This window comes from Gadus chalcogrammus, chromosome 13 (genome assembly GCF_026213295.1).
Source record: "Gadus chalcogrammus isolate NIFS_2021 chromosome 13, NIFS_Gcha_1.0, whole genome shotgun sequence".
Classification (NCBI taxonomy): Eukaryota; Metazoa; Chordata; class Actinopteri; order Gadiformes; family Gadidae; genus Gadus; species Gadus chalcogrammus.
The window spans coordinates 24,237,679-24,260,707 of NC_079424.1; the positions used below are offsets into that span (position 1 = coordinate 24,237,679).

The window sequence follows — 23,029 nt, forward strand, 5'->3', positions numbered from 1 at the left end:
ATCTGCCCAATCTGGCAACGCTGTCGATAACAAACCCGGTCTGCATTGCCGCGGTGCTCAGTCTGAGAGACGCAGAAGTAAAATCTGCGATAGCGAGATCCTAAATGCACAATGGAAACATTGGAAACGGAGGACATTGTTAACGTCTTATTACAAAAACCATTCCATTCATTCAGAAAGAGGTAGACCACTTCCCAAAATCAAGGTCATCAGAAGTAATGGCAACGTCAGTGTTGTGAGTGCTACATGGTTTGCTAGGTACACATGACTTACTGGTAGCATTACAAGCAATTGTAACTGAAAATAAACATAGCTAAATAACTTCAGTCAGTGAGGGCAAAAATAGGCCCAATAATAGGCCCAGATTTTTTTATTTACTTTTACAAATCAATAGTAGGCCTGATTTGACTAATATGCTTTGCATCCTTTCCTTCTCAAATTACAGTGATGCCACTGGTGGCTTTGTATACATTTTGTTCACATAACTCCCTCCCTGCTATTTTGTAGTTCACCAAAACACCCTGAAACAACTTGAGTCTCACATTCTTATGCCACCATACACCAACAGTGCAAGCAGGCCAATGGCAACCAAGCACGCAGTCCTTCCTCCCTCACTTTAAAAACCACCAGCCGCCACTGATATATGTGTATATGTATATATATATGTATATATGTATATATATATGGCAGTGTACGTATGTGTGTGTGTGAGTGACGTCAGCGAGTGAGTGGACGAGCGAGGAGAGCGAGCGGTAGCGTGTGTGTCTGAAGAAGCGAACGCGTCCGGTAGAATAAAGAACCCATCCTGTCAATAATCGGTGGCCGTGTCATTGCGACCTATAAGCAGACAAACTGCCGGTCAAATCACACAAAACAATAGAGACAGGGATCACACAGGCAATTTTTTTCGCGCTTGGCCCACTCTGGATAAATGTCGTTCATATCGTATATGAGGACTTCGACGGCTGTGGAGAAATGCAATCCTACGTAGCCATGGAGAGCGGTCATCACAGAGAGGGCATCTCGTCACATACTTACGGCATCGATAAGAGGGGGCGCTGTCAGCAGACTATTATTTAGACAAATTATTAGCAAATTTCAATCGGACAATTTGACCGCAGAGTTAGAAAGGGCGTATCGCGCTTCTGCCTTCTCACACCGCGAGACAGGTTCGTGGCTTTGAGTGTCGCGATTTTCGGTTTGATACGCGTATCGTTACAGCCCTAATAATATATATATATATATATATATATATATATATATATATATATATATATATATATATATATATATATATATATATATATATATATATATATATATATATATATATATATATATATATATATATATGTATATGTATATGTATATGTATGTATATATATATGTATATATATATATGTATATATATATATATACCGGTTTTGGATAACCAACCCGGTATCGCGCAATTTTCGGTAAAACGTTAATCTATTGAATCGTGTCCCAGAGCACGATTGTCCGACTTTTTTCGTGCTGAACCGAATGAAATGTGAATCAATGCATTTTGAATGGGATCGTTTTTCAGACGTGAGTGTGCGCAGTAGGGTTGCCGAGGTATACGGTATTACCGGTGTTACCGGTGACGAGGACAACACCGATTACTGTGTTGCACACCGGCAAGTCTTTTCTTTTTCTTCCAGTAATAAAACAAAAAAAAAATTGCGGGAGGCCGTAGCGCCTCTCAGGCTACGGCCATCCAGAGGCGCACAGAGCTTTTGGCTGTGATATTATATATATAAAATTATATTATACTATTATATATAAGGGATAATGTATCGAGAAAATAAGCCCCGACAGGGCGAACAGGACACCGACGAGCAGCGGAGGTGTCTTGCTTCGCCATGAAGGGGCTTATTTTACGATAATGACCGGCAAAGTTCTATACATTATCCCGCTTATTACATGGTTACTTGCCAAAACGAAACAATTTATTTACAATGTATTTGTTACCAGCATTCATAGTGTTGATCAGCAGAGAAATAGTCCGTCCAAGACGTTGACGTTGTTGCTTAGCAACCGACAGCGCTTGGGTTGATACATATCCCGCTTATTACACTGACAAGTTACCAGACTACGTGCAGAGTGTTACCAAAGGCAAAAAGTAATTTTGTTTACCTTGACAGCGGTCATTATTCATCCGTTGCCAATGAATTATCCAAAAATAATTGACCGCCGGAAGTTGTGAAGTGCCCATGCAAGTGAACGGAACGTTGAAAAGACCGGTGTAATAAAGAACGTTATAAGACGCTGTCACCGAGAATCTGTGCGCTGCCAGACGCTGTCACCGAGTGTGAGAGGAGAGTTGACGGAGAGGATGGCGGTTGACCTAGTTTCAAAGTTTATACTCTGTAATACCGGTGTTGATACGAGTGTAGTTGCACGTCAAAAGCATGATCCTTAATATTTGAGCCATGAATATATAAATATCCCAGTTAAGCATTCTTAAAGATCCTACCACATAACCCCTTCTAATAAAATATGTACTCCGATGGCTTCCAAGCGGTCAGCGGATCAAGTATAAAAATGAAGTATAAAAAACATACAAACTGGTAAGCTTTTCCCACCATCGTATTGGTATGAATTTAAATAAGCCATTTTTTTAAGCCAATCGTGAAAAGGCAGACAGTCGGCAGACTGGATCTGGCCCTCAAATTGTCTTGACCCCGGTGGAGGAGCTGTTAATAAACATAAATTCAGGGCGCCCTGGCATGGAGGGGGTACCTGGAGGTACCTATCTCCTCAGTCAGGGGCCATACCCCACTGGTTGAATGTAGGTTTTTGTGTTTTCTTGTATTTTAGATTTTTTTTGCCTTCGAAGTAACACATGCAAACCATGTGCTTGCCACAGCGCATACTATTCCAAATGTTTATTTTTTTGGTAACTGGGTAGAAAACCTAAAAGTGACAATTCATCAACTTCACAGATCAAGATGGATTAGTGCGTGTAACGATCAAACATTCTCCAGTGGCTGCAAGTCCGTTAGGACTATTTTATACTTTGTGTTGTAAGAGCCTCTCGGCATAGTACTCGGACAATATTGCTCTTTGTATGATAGGAGGCCGATACAAATCTTGGATGGGTCATCTGAAAGGACTGAGATGTGCTCAGCATCTCCAACATTATAGCCTAGATAAAACTACCATTTGCAAAAATCGGAGGGCTACGCAAATAGTCTGGAGTGAACTGAGGCCAGGTCCTCGATTGGTAGTGTTGGCTATTTAAATATATTAAAGATTTGCGCGAGAATCTATAGGCCTATCTCTCCACTCCAGCAAAAAGTCATTTGATATGCCGTGGTCTTATCAATCGCTCCCGGTGGATTGCACGTATAATTTGCGCTCCGCTCTGATTTTTGGTAAAGTATGCTGAGTTTTGTCAAGTCACGCTCAGACTAGTGTCATTTGTATATTACAATCAAAAAAATATCCCCCTGTGACACTGTCACCTTTTTTCCTCTGAGGAGTTTGCAGGTCTGATAATTAAATTAAAGCGTGTAACGAGGAAATAAGACAATCTATTGTGGGCTAGCAGAGGCTGAATTTTAACCGTAATCGGCCCATAACCTTATTTTTTTACATTTTTTTTATATTATGAATATTTTAATATTGTATGGTATACCTGAACCTCACTTAGGCCTACACATTGGTGGAAATGCAGATAAGCTAAAGATATTGTTATAACGATAATTGAATAAAAGCTACAATATTATAACTAAATAATTTCAGATTTATATAGGATATATAATCTGTATTTTAATATTTAATTTCCGTAATTTTTGCGCCTTTTTTCCCCATTTTTCGATTCTGCAGATTATATAACGGTGCGGCTAATCTATGGATTTTTACAGCTAACGGCCACTCGGAAAAATTAGTATTCGAATCTTAAATCAGTATTCAGAGCTTCGTTGTTTTTTTTCACGTACGTGACGTTACCAAAGCGAGGGAGGCAAACTAAGCGTCAGCGACACCAAGCAGAGAAGCGAGAGAGGTGGAGAAAGAATAGATATCTTGTTTCCCTTTACTTTATAACACAACATTAGGGGGATCTCGGGAGGAAAAGTAATACTTAGCGAAATGCTAACCTTAGCTTAGTTGTTTGTTTAAGTTCGCTGTACAGCGCCGCGCCAATAAACTGACTGGCTTGCTGCAGATCGTGAGTGTCTTGGGAATACCCAGACAATATAATGGATATAATATGGACACATAAGACAATCAATATTCTGTATTTGTTATGGATTTATTGTAGAAATTCCCTGAAAAGATGCACGTTCCAGGATGAATTGAAAAGCTCCTGCAAGGGCTGAGATGGCAGAGGACAGCTGATTTGGAACGGAACAACAACAGTTCGCTTTCACAGGGAAAAACTAAGGAACTTCAACCTACTTAGGCCTACAAATTAACGTTCAAAAGCTATTAAATCTTAAACAAAATATGCAGATACTGTCAAAATCGGTTCCAGGGAGTATATAGGGATTATTAATGTTGTTTTTGATGGTGTTTTTTTCTGGAACGAGTGTTCGAATATTCGCTCGGAAAAACCAACGAGTATTCGAAGCCTGAAAAATGGCATTCGGGCCAGCCCTAATGGTAATTAAACAATAAAACACCTGCGGCTTATAGTCCAGTGCGGCTTATATATGTACACATCATTCAATTTAGCTGCTGCGGCTTATACTCCGGTGCTCCTTATACTGCGGAAAATACGGTAATTCAATATTAACCCAATGCATTTCAATCGGGTGTTTCTTTTCGACTTCAGATGGGGGGGGCGGCTGCGCAGTGCACGCTCTAGCATACTGATCTTGGTACAACGATAATTGAATAAAGGCTACATGTTCTGGTTATAATATTATGCAAAAATAAATTTATATTTATAGATATATATAAATATATAATGTATATTTTTATATTTAATTAATTTAATATTAAACCAATGCATTTCAATCAGATGATTCTTTTCGACTTCAGAAAGTGGGGCGGGCTGCGCAGGGCACGCTCTAACGATAATTTAATAAAAGCTTCATGGTGTGCTTTTAATATTATAAGTAAATAATTGTATATTAATTTAAATGTAACATGTTTTAATATGTAATTAATTCAATATTAAACCAATGGATTTCACAGGAGATTTTTTTTCGACTTCAGAAGGAAGGCGCAGTGCACACTCTAGTTATGGATTGGTGAAAACAACAACCGATTTTTGCAGCAGACCCCTTCAAAAACTGAAACCAACCACGTCCCTTAAATCCAGTCCCACACCAGAATGTAGTATAACTACGTTGGTCCACCGCGGAAAACGCATTGCAATAACGGCTCTAATCATGACATGTTTTTTTTTAAAGCAAAACACCAAGCTCATTGATTTAACGAGGCAGGGTTATTCAAAACAATTAATTGAATATGTGAGAGGTCATTCCTCCTCCTGAGTTTGCTTCATATTTATGTCTAGTGTACACCTCTACTGTCCACAAGCACCCCCATCCCCCCTCCCCATATGGATTTGGAGAATTGTTGCCACGTCCCAGTGGTGGTGGTATAATATATATGAAAGAGGGCATTCAATTATACTACAATGATCAATTAGGAGGCCGTAAAGGAAGTGATGCAATAGGTGTCGAGAACAAGTAAGCTATAGACCTGGGGTCTTTTATATCAAAGGGTCTCAAAGGACGCATACGCATCAACCTGTGGCTCCAGCCCTACAGGAAATGACTCGGCAAGGGGTCCATCTCGTTGGATCCCAACGGGATCCATCTCGTTGTGAAGTACAGGATGGGTTGTCAATGTGGATGTTGAAATCACCAAGGATGATAACAGTGGGGGACATTGCACATACAGATGTAAGTTGTGATGAGAATTCATTGAGGAAAACAGCAGAGGGTTTTGGTGGACTGTAAATGGTGACAATGATAGTGGGTTTGGGGCCTGTGAGTTTTACAGCTAGACATTCAAAGGAGGAGTGATGGGGGACTGACAGTGGTGACTTTGATGTTATCACGGTGGAGGAGAGCGAGGCCACCCCCCCTCCCATCAACCCGGGGTTTACTAATAAAAGAAAAATCTGGTGGGACAGCCATTTAATTGGTATATAAGTGTTTAAATAAAATGCTTTTTAAATTTCAAAAAATCGTGGGATGTATCGAACCGTTCAAAAATCGTGATACAAACCGAATCGTGAGTTTGTATCGTTACAGCCCTAGTACAAATGTGTTTGTTTGTATTAAATCTCTTTAATATTTGATCAAAAGTGCGTCTAGTATTAGGAATTTGTACATTTTCAAATCAATTGGTGTGGACAAAAAAATATATGTGTGGCTTTTTAAGCCCAAATGCCATCATTATGTGCCATAAAACTAAAAACGGACTGAAAACAGTCAAGTAAGAGCTTGTGCCATTTGGAATGCTAACAGTGCTCATTTGCATTCAACTTGTAACAAACATTCAACTGACATCAACAAAATTAAGTATTGATTAGACAGAGATTTATTAGATGGGCCTACCTAATAAACCGCTGGATCACACAAGACCGGAAACCATAGCAACGCCGGTAAACAAACCCAGGGAAGCCCAATCCCTATGAGAGCTCCCCACGCTATGGCCATCCGGAGGCGCACAGAGCTGTTGGCCGTGATATATGTACAATTATATACTATTATATATAGAGCTCAGGGAGTCGTAAACTGCAACAATCACTTTCTCCTCCATGCTGCAGTTCAACCCGGACTGCACTGAGTTTGACAGTAGAACGCTGATTGGCTGTTACGTTACACATGTCAATCAGTTGTCGCGCTGTTGAACGCTGATTGGCTGTCATCACGACAAAAACTTGTCGCCGGTTTTCTCTCGCGGAAAATTCGCCCGATACGCGTCTCTACGTTCACTTTGTATGGGATCTTGTCGCCCCGTCGCGTTTGGTGTGAACGCACAATGCGCTGCTTCCTCGGCGGCGCCATGTTTGCTGCATTCTGAACCAAAACAAAGCAGCGTGTGTGTGTGACGTCATGACGCATTTGCCGCGACCGAAACCGATAAGCGGAATCGTTAAGCAGGCTTGCTAATGATTCCAAGGAATCGGTTGACTCGGCACCGGTTCTGAACAAGAACCGGTTCTCGATTCCCATCCCTACTCAAGAGGAGGAATGACCTCTTACACATATTCAATTAATTGTTTCAAATAACCCTGCCTCGTTAAATCAATGAGCTTGGTGTTTTGCTTTCAAGAATAGGTTATAGTCTGCGTGTCACTATAAAATCTGTTCATGCGCGTCTCTCAGAGTGACGTAACAAGCCACCAGACAGATAAAAAAAAAAGAGCTAAGTTAATTAAAAATTACTTATTAATTACAAGTCTAAACTGCGGAAAATAGAAACATCCAAGGAAACCTTGGAATATCTGTATATTTCCTAACCAGCGGACCCTAGTTTACAACAAAAACACAATTGACGGCAGCTCCGTTGCCGCCGTTAACCAACGTGGTTTGGAGCCATGTAATGCCATGTAATGTGTCACGTGACGTTGACGCAGGCCTATTGAAAAGAATAGGCCAAAAAACGTAGGCATGTCACATGTTTAAAGCCGTTATTGTAATTAATTATAAAATATATATATATATATATAAATATACAATTATTTAGTTAGATTATAAGTAGACTATAGCTTTTATTCAATTATCGTTATAACAAGATCTGAATCTGACCATTGACCAGCTTGAATGTAATTCATATTGAGGGTATGGCAATATATCCCTATTCTCGCACACCCATCTTGAATTTAATAGACCATTCTCGTTGCTTCGAGGAAGTCTGGTGGTCTCCGTATATAATAAATAAATAAATAGGCCTATCCTAAAAACTATCCTATAGGGAAGATGCTCACAGTGTCTATTAGAGCCGTAGTCGGGTTAATACAGGAGTTAATGGGCTGCTGGAGCACCTGCTCTGAACCTCAAACATCGCTGGGGATGGCATAACAGTGTGTTGAATTGAACCCCCTCTCCGTTTGCAGACGACGCCGAAGGGTACTTTTCCTGTCAGCGGCCGACGCTTAAGTGCCCTTGCCAACAGTCGGTATACGTTCTCGGAGTGAGACTGTGTCGTCAAAACACACCCTACACACTCAGGACGAGGAATGACCTCTCACACATGTTAACTTAATGAATTATTTCAAATAACCCTGCCTCGTTAAATGTGTATGTGCACATCTCTGAGGGACGTTAAAGCCTAGGCCTACTAGCCACCAGACAGTAATAAAAAAAAAAGAAAGGAGTCGCGTTGAATACAAAAGAAACGTATTAATTACAAGTCTAAACTGGGAAATAGACCGATATGGGGGACTGCGCAGTGCACGCTCTCGCCCCTCATATCGTTCCATTTCCCACAGTTTAGACTTGTAATTAATACCTTTCTTTTCTATATATAACTAGAGGGTGCGCTGTGCTATCTGCGCTCACCCCTTCTGAAGTCAGTCTTTCTCTGTTGTTTTTGTCTCAAACGCGTTTTGTTGAGCATGTTCGTTTCAGTTTTTGAGGAGGTCTGCTTAAAGGTCCCATGACATGCTATTTTATGTATTCTTTAATATAGGTATTAGCGGGCAACTAACACAGTATTCATAGACGTTCCCGAAATTCAGCCGTGGTGCAGAGTTGCAGCCACTCCGAGTCAGTCGCACATTGAGCTTCCCCCAAATGCGCTGTTTTGGCGTCTGTAGCTATAATGCAAATTAGGAGGAGCGAGGCGGGTCAAGGAGGAGGGTGGGGGTGTGGCCCTGAGCAGCTTGCAGCCACGGTACCGTGCGCTCTAGTTACAGTGGATGTATCGCATAGCGAGGCGCACACAGCCTTTAGCCGTGTTCTGTAAATATTCTAGAACACACGGGAGTCCTGGAGCTCTATATATAAATATTATCATATAGCCTACATAGATATCTATATCATATAATGTATATTATCACGGCCAAAAGCTGTGTGAGCCGATATTATGAATCTCAAATGACCGCGTTGGGTTCTCCGACGTTCCTGGTTCTTCCACGTCCACATCAATGTGAAGTAGTCTGAACCGCGACAAGGAGGAGAGGGATTGTTGCCGGGCAGCACTAAGGCACCTCCGCCTCCGGCGGTGGTCCCTCAGCGGGGCTCAAGTGGGAGACATTCGCCGCCAACAATCCCTTTCTCCTCCATGTCGTGGTTCATGTTCTTGAGGGAGTCAAAGCCAAAGTTCCTTCCCCCCAATTCATTCTCAACCTTGGCTGAGATAACCCCCACTACGAGTCTCGTTGTAGAAATACCAGAGACGAGAGTCCGACGTGTTATGCGCCATAACACCAAAAGCAGAACGGTTATCCAAATAACAAGGAAGTGTACAACGGAGAACTTTGAATGCGGCGCGTCGTTAGACCTGGGCATTAGGGGCTATAGCCCCGGATCTTTTGGGAATAGCCCCGGGTCGCTGTGCCGTAAAAAAAACATAATGCTGAAAATAGCCCCGTAGAGTTTACTTCTTTGTGATTGAATTACCAGCAGCCACAGATGTTGCGAGTGAAAACCGCAAAATCCTGCCGTGTCCATGTATGGGCAGATTTAGAATAATTTGTTGCAAATTCAACGTCGGTATTCTTTCCTCTCTATGCATAGCGCATCTCGTCGATATTGCTGTTTCGTGCTGCCAGCCTTTTAGTGCGATCAGAGAGTGTTGAGAAGGACAGTACCAAAATATCTTTGGTAAGATGGATATAACAGAGACCCGCACTGAATTCAACCCGGTCCACTTGACATCGGGTAGGTGCATGACAGTGGTACCGTAAAACGTCAATAGCCCGGGCTATTATTTGTTTTCTATCACTGAACTTTCGAACAAAACTCTTGCTCAGCAACGATGGGAAATAGCCTACTATCAAATGCATTATTTAAACCAGTATGAATATTACCGTAGGCCTACATGTTTACGCACGCACGCACACGCAGAGTGGTAATCGGGAGAGTTGGGAGAATTCCCTGTGGCCCGTTAACGTAATCGGGGGGCGCCGGGTCAACGTCGCAACCAATTCGATTTTGTCTAGAGGGGAGTAACTGAGCGCCCCCTCCCGAAGTGGTACAGCCCAAGTCGGCCTTGAACTGCGATTGGTCAGAAAGACGTAACAGCTAATGACAACATTGAACTCTCATGCAGGCTCGAACAGAGTGACACACAAACACACACACACTCACATAGTTTTTCACCCACTCGGTGTCCAGCTTGTTCCACGCTTAAAGCATCCAGGCTACTATGCGGCGAGCTGGGGCTCTCATGTTCTCCCCTGCTGTGTATTCCTATTCCGCATCCCCTGCCATCCAGTTGTCATACAATTCATGCAGACTGGTTTTGAACGGCTGATTCCATGGATGTACACTTGCGTGTGCCGTGTTTTCCCGCCGATGTGGCGAAGCTGTATGGTTATGCTGTTGAGAGCTTAAATAAATGCACTATATAAGTTGACTAGGAACAATTATTGAAGTTTAACATTTTGTTCAGCACATTTGACAGCTGACAGATGCAATATTGTAGCCAGTGAAAATCGCAAAATTCTGACTTGTACATTAATGGGCAAATTTAGAATCATTAGTTGCAAAATGTTGCAAATTTGATTCTCTATGCAAAGCCCATCATGTCGATATTGCTGTTAAGTGCTGCTCTAGTTTGCACTGATTCAGGAGACCCGCAGTGAATTCAACCCGGTCCACTTGACATCTAAGCGCATGAGTGTTTATTTGGCTACAGGCTTTTCTAATGTCTCATTTTGGCTGCTGTATGTGGTGCACTTTCCTATCCATAACGTAAACATTAACCTATTCAGTAGGCCTGCCCCGACGTGAGTCAGACATGACGATTTGTCTTTCCTTTACTTCTCAAACTACGTGACAATTGCATGTTCATCAGCCCGATTTTCAAATTTCCTCGGGGGAGAAACCCCCAAACCCCCGTTTTAAAAGGACTCTTCTGGGCTACAGCCCCGGATGTTTTCAATATAGCGATGCTCTTCTCCGTAGTCTGTCTTCCACTCGTCACCCAGCGGTGCGTACTTTTCAGACAACACGAATCTCAGATATTCCACCACGATTTAACATGTCACACTGTCGGAAGACTGGCCACACTATAAGATTCACGTTTTGCAAGATATTTAGACCCTATTGGACCCCCCTAGAGGGATAATATCCTTCTCACCTTTTTCACCCCTGACCCGTTTTCATGCCTGTACATTACTTGTACTGAAACTTTGCTCGTCTCTCTTTCAGTGCAGCAAAGCGGTCAATGACTTTCTCATTGAAATCACGCATGTTGAGGACTAGGTCCCTCTCCATGGAGAGCATGGGCAGTTTATTCAGACGTTCCTGGCCCATTGAATTTCGCAGGAATGTCTTGATTCTTTTCAAGGTTGAGAAACATCTCTCAGCTTCAGCTGTTGTCATAGGAGTAGTTATGAGAATGTTCAACAAACTCAGTCTCAGAGAATGTATCCTGGAGGTTGACCTGGTACAGTGCCAGTGCACCACAGCAGGCCTTGAATTCAGGATTCTCATAGATTAGAGACAGTTCCGTCTGGAGCTTTGCCTTGTTCAGCGTTGGATATGCCTTCACAGTGGCATTCAAAGCATCAAAGCAGGAAATGAATCGCAGTACCTGTCAAACATATTTCCTTGTATTAAGGTAGCACTCACAAGGTGGCCAGTGAAAGAGAACCTTGCGTTGGTCTGAGCGAGGATGGTGTCGCAGACCTCTTCAGACAGCCTCTGCTTCGCCTCTTCTGTCACGCCTCGTTTCCACATACGTATGTTTTTCGTATCCGTGCTAGTGTTTCGCTAGTGTTTTACGTACGGACATGAATTTATTTACGGACAAAAGATGGGGGAGCGTATTATAATGGCCGTTTTTAGGAGACCGGTACTTTGGAACATGAGGATCGACATATACAGAGATAAAAACAAAACCAACCAGGCTTGGAAAGAGATCGACGAGGAGTTTGGCCTGCCAGGTACTTACATGTTTTGTGAAAAACATAAAAACTTTCATACGGTATCTCCGTAAAACGACGGCGATAGTTACATTTTTTGAACCTATATTACGGACATACCGGACAGAAATTTTACGGAGGGGAGGAGTCTCGGAGGAAAAACTGACATTACGGAGAATCACATAGGAATGAATGGACTTTCGGTCGGAGACGGGTGGATCGCATACGAGAATGTACGTATGTGGAAACGAGGCGTCAAAGCCGTCCTTTGTCTGTCGGTTCCTTATGGTTCTTGCAGCTGGTCAGAGTCTCTGAATGCAAACAAACCAATAATGTGTTTGTTAGGCTGTGTACAGTACTGTAGTCTACATGATGCACAAGTTCACACTTTATCCAGTACAAAGATGTCAGTGAGTATACCCACTTAAAATGGGCAGGGATGCATAATGTTGTGCCTCGCCTAACCAGGATGTCCAGCACAGAGTAAAGCAAGCTAGATTACACCACTGGCAATATATTATAAAAAAGAACAATATTATAAAAAGGAACACAAATAGTCTCCTTTCATGCATATGTTCTCATAAGAAAGCTTTGCTTTGAGAAGGATCAAATAATATAAATGTTATCTTACCTAATGGTCTGCACACTGCTTGTGAAGCTCTCGAGGGCCCTTTTGATGAAGACGGCATCAATGTCCTTCTTCTGGAGCTTCTGGTACAGCATGTCGACGTGGGGCATGATGTTGTGAAAAAAACACAGGGAAAAAAACGAAGTCTTCGTCCTGTAGCATCCTCACGTAGCCAGATGCCTCTCACGCTGAGCTGGTCAAATGGACCATGTGAAACCGCCTTGATGGCTTCAAAACATTCAAGGAGGTCATCTCGGTTCTCGAACAGTGTTGACGATCCTGCTGTTAAAATTCCACCTTGTAGATGAAGCTCTGGGCAGTCTTCGTGAAACAATCTTGTCCAGAACGCTGCACCGTTTCAGTGACCGGGAAAAGAATGACGCAATACCGCTCAGATCGGAAAAGAAAACGTTGAATTCTTGATGCGGGAGGTAGCTTGCTGCATGATCAAATTAAGCTGATGTGCATAGCAATGCACATAATGGGCATTCTTAAATTGTTCAGGGTGGAAGAGTAGGCAGTGGTAGCAGAAGACTGCGTTAGCTTCTTCACAACCTGCTAGCCAGCTTTTTTTTTCTCGTACCAATTTGTTGAAAATCCTCGGGTGTAGGACTTTCCCCCCTTTGTAGAAATTTGTTTAATGATTAATTTTTCTGAATTGGATCAACTAAAAGGAACTTCTTTGAGAGACGAAACGGAATTGCGCACATTTGCCGCCATGTAGAAATCAGCAAGTGAAGTGACTTGATCGAAGATATCCCTTCGCGCTCTTTGCTCAGTTACGTATGACGCAAGCACGTTAGGGCAAGTCCCAAATCCCCATTGAAAATGCATTGAAGGCTCAATTTCCGAAAAAAAAAGTTTAACATTAGAGTCAACGGAGAAGGCTTGGGCGATTTTCCACGTCGATGAATTCGCCCATAGAGGCGGGACCATTTGAAACGCGACTTGAATCTGACGATTCTGATTGGACAATGACAGATAATAGGTCTAGAACACTGAAAACTACTTATGCCGTGATAGAAAAAAAATAAAAATAAATCCTCTTTCTCCCAGTTGGTAGTGCGTCGCCCAAATCGCCCCTAAACACCATCCGCCCCTGCATAGATGTCTATATCATATAATACATATCACGGCCAAAAGCTGTGTGTGCCTCCAGAGATATTATGAATCACAAACGACTTTGTCGGGTTCTGCAACGTCTCTGGTTCTTCCACTTTCACATCAACCTGAAGTAGGCTGAACCGCGCGCTGCCTGCTGCCGGTTGCCCGCTGCCGGGCGATGGTGCCTCGCGGCAACCGGCGGCATGTCGCAGTTCATGAACTTCAGCGAGTCAATGCCAAAGTTCCTTTCTCCCAATTCCTTCTCAACCATGGCTCAGATAACCCCCACTACAGTCTTGTTGTGGAAATACAAGAGACGTCAAAGAACCGACAAACACTTGCGTTAGTGTGTATTCACACACACACGTGGCGCTCGCACCGTCGTGTCTCATTGGCGGGCCAACGTCTCTGGGCGGGCCAGGCAGAGTAAGGGGAGGAGCTTAGATGCTTTATGACGACATAAATAAACACATTCCAAATCAGTGCGCTTGAGCCTCCGTTTTAGGCGAGCAGAACAGCTAGTGCTCGTTTTACACCAAACGCAAGATTAGCCACTGGGGGACCATAGGCAGGCTAGGGGAACTCATATTTATGTTAGAAAACCTCATAAAGTGAGATTTTCATGTCATGGGACCTTTGGGGGGAAAAAAAAAAAAATCGGAAATATTGACATATATATAACTAGAGGGTGCACTGTACACACTCTCTTCTGAAAAACGCTGCCATTCAAAATGCTTTGGTTTACATTTCGTTCTGTGCTTCACGACGAAAGTCGGACAATCGTGCTGTGGGACACGATTCAATAAACGTTTGTGCGCTTGAGCACGAAATCACGTGATACCGGGTTGGGATTACACATGTTTGTGGATTTAAATGATAACTTTTCATTCGAAGAAAAATTTCGCAAAGAAGTTTAATAATGTTAGGTTTTCTGAGATCGCTTTGTGAACTACAGCTCGTCGCTTCTCTTGTCGCGAATGGTATACGTCCCCACCCGCACTTCGAACTCCGGTACAGACATGGCGATCTCTGCTCCACGTCACTGCTTTTTTCCAAGGGGAGGATAAAAGCATCAAGAGGTGAAAACCATTATAAGTCGGGTTATGTGGAGAGTTTTAGTTATGCCGATGGGGAAATTGTCGTTCTTGTCCACGCCAGTCGCAGGGAGCGTGATGTCACATACGAGACGTGTAGTCTTTCTCATTGTGTTTTCTCTACAGCCTTTAACTGAACAATTGCACAATAAACGGTCAAACTCTTGACATGTAGAATTATCATTTAAATCCACAAACAACATACGTGTAATCCGGGGCATATAAATACTGGGACCAGAAGATAATTATTTTCTCCATTGAAACCCATTCATGGAGCCCCTTCCGGGCTGACTTCGCAACCCTATAGACCTAGACCAAGAATAAGTCCCGCCTCCGAGGCTCTTGGCTCCATGTTTAAATGTCAATGGAAAATAACATGGGGGTTTTGAATGATCGTCCGTGACAAACTCTGTAGGTGGCGAAGAAGTAAAAGCTGCTCAGGTTTTGAACTACACACTTTTTCCATCTAGAATACACTTTTGTATTGTCGTTGCCGTTAAAGTAGTTCACTATTATGAAGAAGCATTATGCTATCGCGGATCTGCGCCTACTTAGGACTTCCAGACTCTCCCAGTCAAGGTTGCATAGCAACGGCAATGTTTCATAGTTTGTCTTAACCGAAATGGCACCAGAGCCCGCCTGCTCGTCCATTCACGCATGAAATGACAATCACGTTTGGTTGGAAATGGTTGCAAGCAACTCCAACCTACCTAACAAGTATGACGTATGAAGTCTGCGCGGATCAGAACTTGCTCCCGGTTAGCATTAATAATAGTTAACTACTTTAACAGCCTCGACAATCCAAAACCCAAGTGGAATCTAGATGGAAAAAGCGCTACCAACGTTGTCTATGCTGACTTGGGGTGCGGGATGTTCAATATCAATAAGGTTGAGTTCATAAGGCTAACATTATCTTTTCTGAGTCAACAATCGTTTTGGGCAGGTGTGTTTGAGCACACATTGGTAAACTTCAGATGTCGCCGACCGTCTTCACTGTGCCAAATATCCCGCTGCTTCGGGTTTTCCTTTGTAGGCTCGTTGAGAGGAGGAGGTGCGAATCAGCTGTCACTGCGTGTGCATGCATCAGTGATACGCGGGTTGATCCAATAAGTGGCAGTGTATACCCGCGCACCATTGGCACGTATGCATGCTTGTCTCTGTGTGCGTGTGCGAACGAGTGATATGCGGAGATGAATGAACAGAACGATATTTATATTTAAAAATCACGTTAGGATTTCAAAATCACATTATGTGAATAAAATTGATGCAAAGCCACCAGTGGCATCACTGTAATTTGAAAGCTGGTGGGCAGCATGTCTTTGAAATGGACTACAAGGGCAGAAGGAAAGGATGCAAAGCCCATTAGTCAAATCAGGCCTACTCTTGATTTGTACAAGTAAATAAAAAAAACTGGGCCAATTTTTGCCCTCAATAACTGAAGTTATTGGTTGTAATTTACCTATGTTTATTTTGTTACAATTGTTTTAAGAAAAGACTCAAGACCAAAAATGATGCCATTTAAAATGCATCATGCTCTGAATCATTCACCCTTTCTACAATATCAAACGGAACGGTCGGAGTAACAAACTAGTAAAAGAACGAGAACATTATTTCAAACAACCTGATCTATAGGCATGGTGCTTAGCAAGGAATGTCGCATAGCAGCACCAACGTGAACTTGACACTTGTCGTGGCGTTTGGTTGTCCTATAAATATCTTTGACATCAGTGAAACCATGAACAGACCACATTTGCGGTTTGCCATTATTTATTAGCAAACAGGGCCAGCAATACAGTTGATTGCTAGTAATGCTACCAGTAAGCCATGAGTACCTAGCAAACCATGTAGCACTAACAATACTGACGTTGCCATTACTTTTGGTGACCTCGATTTTTTTCTTTGGTCGCTAACTTAACACTGTAACTAAATGAATGGAATGCTTTGTAATTAAGCATGAACAATGTCCTCTGTTTACAAAGTTTCCATTGTACACTTTATTCGCAAATGTTAGAATCTCGTTATCCTTCAGATGATTTCACCTGCTTTGCGTCTCTAATGGCGCGTTTCCACTGCAGGGTGCGGATCGGATCGCAAAGGTGCGGGTCGGGTCGCGTTTCCACCGCCAAAAGTGGGCGTGACCCGGACTTTGCCGTACCCGTTCCGGCCCCATTCTCGGGACTCCTCCGTTGTGGTACCCAAAACGAGACCAGACGCCTGAAATGGTCCCGTGAAATTCTAGCTACACCCCCACTCCGTTGATTGGTCGACAGAATCGTCACTTCCGGGTGACGCGGGGATAAAAACAAACAAACAGTAGCCTCGAGGTATTATTCTTTACAATTAACATGTCGCGTAAAAAGCTTGCTTGGGCGAACAAGGAGGTGGAGACGTTCGTCTGCATTCTTGGGGAGGAAAACGTCGTTTACGTTGTTTACGATGTTTACGTAGCTGCCGCGGCGATCGACATCCGGCCTACCACCAAGGGTACTGTCGGCAGTGGAAACGCGACCTCGGAACTGAGCTGGGCTATACCGCCCCCTCCCTACCGCACCTTTGCGATCCGATCCGTTCCGCACCCTGCAGTGGAAACGCGGCATTAGACTGAACGGCAATGCAGGTAGAGTGGGTTTGTTATTGACAGCGTTGCCAGATTGGGCAGATTTACCGCCCAATGATAATTTTCACATCCTAACGTGGTTAAAAGTAGCCCAATTGGGTGGGTAATCTGCCCAATCTGGCAATACCGCTCACCAGCCAGGGATCCTGCTTATTGGTTCATAGCGCAGCCCGAATAGATTTTTGCGCGAATCAGACGCCTTAAGGTCACACCCACTCAGAGGAGGACTTTCCTCCTCTCTCCCATTGAAACCCATGTTATTCACCGGCCGCCAGTACTTTTGGGGAAATGAATGGGAGTCAATGGAGGCTGAGGGAGGGCCTTCCTCCCTGAAGTAATTGTCAATAGGCGATAGGGGGAGCTAATGTCCCTTTACTCAGGGAAACAAACCTTATGTACTCAAAGGCATTAAAGTAGTCATATTTAAGGGCATTCATTCTTTACAGTAGTCTGGGCAATCTATTTTTTTTTTTATTCTCAACAATGTTAGGGAGGATCTTCCACCCTCTCCTCAATGGAGAAGCCTCCACTGGTAAACACTGTATGCTATTTGACTGAGGGAAGTGTGACCTCATAGGTTCAGGTCTTTTGTAAGACGTGAGTCCATACAAATCTTGCCTTTTTTGGGAGAACATCTTAAGATCACCTATCTAAGTCTAAAGATTTGTTAGTTAATAACCATACTAAGTATGTATGATTAATATCTCTGAATGAACCGTGTTGCAAACATATAAAAAACTTTTTTACACTGCCAAATATGCCCGTCTTATGCACGCCTTTTCCCCGGCACGGTCCACGTTTACAGAAAAGAATAGGTTGGCGTCATTGCACTTGTAGATAATCGCGTTTTTAGCCTACACTCAGAGACTCATGCTTGCACGAGTCTCATGAATCCTAAAAAAATAAAAACATTTGTTGCATGCAAAATATTCTATAAAGGTCTTCTCTCCGTGCACAGCCCCGCCTTCTCCAGTGAACCAAGAAAGTAGGCTCCGTGACGACGGGATTTTACCCCCTTCGGTTTTACACAGGCAAGGCAATGAAATTGTCGGGCGTGCCAAACCGCGACTGAACCGGCTTGGCAGTGTAAAAATGCCTATGGTTGTCTGGGCCTATTCCTGCTGCAGTTGGTAAACAATGGAGGCTGGATGTGCTGTGTGGGGCTGTTTCCCAAAGTGAAGGCTGCAGCCCTGCTAGGACGCGTCCTTGCTAGTCGCGTCCTATGGAGATGAGACTAGAGTGCTAGCTCGAGTGCTTCCTAGCGTTTGTAACGTCGGACTTTGGGAACGACTTGGTAGTGTGGAAGCGCTTCTGCTTCCGCTTTTTAATACTGCGTGTCCGCTTGTAAACACATGTGCGCTTAAGAATAAAACATGGCAGCAATCAAGCTGATCGATATTTATTTGACTTTTGTCTGTTATGAATGCGGTCATTTCTCCTTCGCATGGAGCCTCTTTGGGGAAGTCACAAAAGCTTTGTTGTGGTTGATCGAATTGTCTTTATTAAAAGGAAAATCCATTCAATTTTTATAAAACTAAGTGAAATTGTCTGAACTTAATTCATGCATCACATTTACAGTACGGTTGATTACTATTATGCAGGGAGAAAAAGACAAAGATGATAAACGTGTATTTATTTGGATATATTATTTAACTGACCTGATTCATTCATTCATATATGCCTACAATCTACCAGTGCTTTGAACACATAAGTATATCATATAAAATACAATTATATACGTTCATTAAAAATTACAAACATTGCAATTGGATAGTGGCACTATCCCTTCCACCGGTAAACAAATGTTTGTGCGCCACCTTAAGGCGCACGAAAGCCTCAGTTTGCTGGGCTGACCCTAAAAAAAACGATTCAATACAAACATAAATAGGTATACATAAATAATGTAATCTTGTGTGAGTAAATTGACATTGGTGACGGTGGTGTTTAACACCAGCTACGTCCATGCAAAATATAGCAACGTATCATTAAGTTGCAAACGTTTGAAAAGTGGCACAGGTCTTTAGGCTTGATTATTTGCATTAACATGATGAATCTATAAAAAGCAATACGGCACAAAATATTTCTGAAAACGGATATAACTTCACTTCGTTTGAACGTGTACTGCTCTGCCATTTTCAAGAACCCGCCCAGTGAACGCAGAGGATTGTGGGTAGTTTTGGCTCGTCTAGGATGCAGCGATGCATCCTTGAAAAATCTCGGAATTCTCAAAAACAAAGGACGCAAAAATGGCGCGGCTTTCGAGTGTCCTCAACATTGGAACAGTGCTTGTCGGCGTTCTATGACGTAGCGTCCTTAAAAGGGCGGCCGTTGAGCATGCTTCCTTGACATTGGGAAACAGCCTGGGCCTTTTATTTGATCAATGTAATTCTTTTGTCTTCCAGTGAACCTATTAGCAGCATGTCTACGCTACCGTTGGCCGTGTCTGATCCCAGCTTCCCCTCCCCTTCCCTGGGCTTACCCAGTGCCACTCCCTCCCCCTCCCTGGGTCTGCCCAGTGCCGGGGCTTCCCCCTCAGCTCCCTCTATGGGACGGGTGGACAGCACCGGACCCCGGTCCCTGCCCCCCCATCTTGGCTTCTCCCAAAACAAAGACATGCCCTCAGTGACAGGAGCCCTGACGGTGAGCCATTACTTTGGTTTGATTTGTTTACATATGGTGTCATTTAAAATGTCTTTAGATGGCTGAGGATTTATATGAAGAAAACCTACTCTATTTCATGTAGGCTATGCCGTCATGGGCTTGTCCTGTGCACGCTCGCAAGGGAGCATCTTGGCGTGCTAGACGAAGCCTAGACGGTGTAGCCTACATTACTAGAACTTGAGTTCTAAGAACATTACTATTGTTTGTCTTCTAGAATGGCTTCAATGGTATGAAGACGCAGAGCGCCCAGGATTGTAAGTATTCAGATTGTCAGCACATTCAAACTCCTTGAATGGCAGCGCTAGTGGATGCTACTTGTCAGAGATGTGGACTCGAGTCACATGACGTGGACTCGAGTCACAGGACGTGGACTCGAGTCACAGGACGTGGACTCGAGTCACAGGACGTGGACTCGAGTCACAGGACGTGGACTCGAGTCACAGGACGTGGACTCGAGTCACAGGACGTGGACTCGAGTCACAGGACGTGGACTCGAGTCACAGGACGTGGACTCGAGTCACAGGACGTGGACTCGAGTCACAGGACGTGGACTCGAGTCACAGGACGTGGACGACTCGAGTCACAGGACGTGGACGACTCGAGTCACAGGACTTGGACGACTCGAGTCACAGGACTCTGACTTTCCTCTTTGACTTGTAATGAATCGACATGTCTTGAGTCAAGAACATTTATTGTTTTAGATATCTAACATATTTCCCACCTGGAGGGCTAGGCACCCAAGACACATTCACTTCCGTGAAGTTGAAAAAAAAAAAACAGCGAGCGAAGACAAATCTACACGAAATTTCGATATCATTTATACTTTATTCAGAATAGTTTCATATCGGCTGCGTTTTGAGTTGGTCCCATTGAAGCCGTCTGGCCAGTCTGAAATTTTTCAAACGTTTACCTTTGTTCAAAAAAATTTAACATCTACACACGCGTATGTTCAATAATATCTAAACGGAATTTCGATATCATTTATGCTTTCTTCAGAATCAGTTTAAGTTTCATATCGGCTTCGTTTCAGTTGGTCTCATAGATTTACATTGACGAGGACGTTCAGCAGTGTTGCCAGATTAGGTGTTTTTTACCAACATATTGGGCTACATTTTGACGACCTTCATGCAAAGTTGCCAGATTGGGCGGTTTTCCTTCCCTATTGGGCTACTTTTATCAACATACGATCTTGGCGCATGCGCATATATCACATTTGAAGACAAACAATGAACACATTATAATTGCATTGATAGGATATGACACTGTAAATTAAAGTGATATGTTGAAATCATGATCAATAGCCTAATAATGACATTCAGTAAAAATACATGTTTCAAGACTTTGGGAGTTTGGGACTTGGACTCGACCTGGCTTTGGTGTGACTTGGAGTTGGACTCGACTTGCCTTTCCCTGGCTTGACTTGGGACTTGACTCGGTATTGACTGCCATGACTTGGGAATTACTTGGGACTTGCCAAACAGTGACTTTGTCCCATCTCTGCTACTTGTATGAGTGGAGGTGAAAGGGGTATGCCTTTCATTTCTCGTTGTGTTTTTTTCATGTTCACCAGGTATGTCTTCTGCATCTAAAGTGGGGAAGGCGGAGTCTCCTGTGATGACTAGTGACTGTGGCCCCACCCACCACATCCCTTCCCCTGTAGTGACCCCCTCCCACCAAGCACCTCTCCCATCCCTCAGCAGGTGAGACGGTCACGGCCCATCTCTGGCCTACGCTGGAGATAATGATGGTTACAAGCACATATCTGAATGCATTTTATGTGGAATTATTGGTTGTCTGAATCTCCAATGGCCATTCTTAAGGGGGTTTGATTTGATTATTAAGAAATGATTCAAATGAACATGGTTTAGATTCTAATGTTCTAACGTCTTATTTTTGTTATCAGTCACATGACTAGCACTCACTCATCTGGATCTACACTCGGGACGAGCTCCAGCCTCACTGTAAGGAAACATCAACGCAATACACACTTCGATTTATATTATGTGAAATGGGGAAGAAAAATAAAAAAAATTACGGAATATAGGTCAATTTCAACTTGCATAAGTTGAAATTGAGATGTGATTTTTATTTTTATACCCATCACCATAGCAGTGCAATGCTGCTATACATTAGATACATACAAGTGTCATTAATTATTTCACTCATTAACGAGAAAATGTCAAACTGGCACTGCATGTTGAAAAGCAGGGTGTCCGCGCGGTAGTAACATTTTTTAAATTAAGGCCCTTGAAAGGTAGTAGAAGGTGACAAAATCCATTAGACTTGGTAGTACATTTTTCACCACCACCTCAATATAAAATGAGTTTCCATTTTTTTGTTTGCATGTTTTAACTTCATCTAGCCTAAAAAATACAGTATACGGTGCTAACAGGACCTGAACTGAGTAGCCGTTAGAGTTGGCGTCGCTGGTTGCTATGGCGACGCCGGTGTTACAACGAATTCTGCGACCCACCGAAAAGTGTGACCCCAGGGGGCGCTGTTGCATATTTACTGCAATATGCACAAGTCTGAAGCGCAGACAGGCATGACAAAAACATGCGTAAAACATAAGATCTCCCCCCAACCAATTACCTTTTTATTAACCGCTTAATCGTCAAATCCCGCCGGTGGGCAAGTTTTCGTTACAGCAGCCCTTCCCCCCAACATGCTGGGTCAATTTTCGGCATCATACAGTTGAGTGTTATAGTCATGTCATACACCGTTTGAAAGCTTAGAATCTCAGGAATCTCATCCAATGTCAACCATATGGTGGAATAAATATGTTTAGCGAATATAGATCAAAAATATCCTAAGTGTCTTAGGTCAAAATAGCCCCCCTCACCCTCCTCCTCCTCACTTGGTGCATTCTAACTTTATCGTCGTTGTGGATATCCTTAGCA

General features: G+C 43.1%; 1 protein-coding gene and 1 non-coding gene across 8 annotated transcripts in view; both read left to right on the top strand.

Moving 5' to 3' along the window:
• LOC130402672 (ubiquitin-associated protein 2-like) overlaps positions 1–23,029 on the top strand; it is a 78,955-nt gene that overhangs the window by 44,433 nt on the left and 11,493 nt on the right. For all 7 annotated transcript variants that reach the window (XM_056606973.1, XM_056606972.1, XM_056606971.1 and 4 more), the window contains exons 16-19: positions 19,871–20,108; positions 20,344–20,383; positions 21,700–21,829; positions 22,033–22,090. In XM_056606973.1, coding sequence (XP_056462948.1) covers positions 19,871–20,108; positions 20,344–20,383; positions 21,700–21,829; positions 22,033–22,090 — 466 coding nt within the window. The remainder of the gene's footprint in view (positions 1–19,870; positions 20,109–20,343; positions 20,384–21,699; positions 21,830–22,032; positions 22,091–23,029) is intronic.
• Positions 21,859–21,938, top strand: LOC130402734 (small nucleolar RNA SNORD121A). The gene has a single exon (XR_008904004.1). It is a non-coding gene; the product is annotated as a small nucleolar RNA SNORD121A (small nucleolar RNA).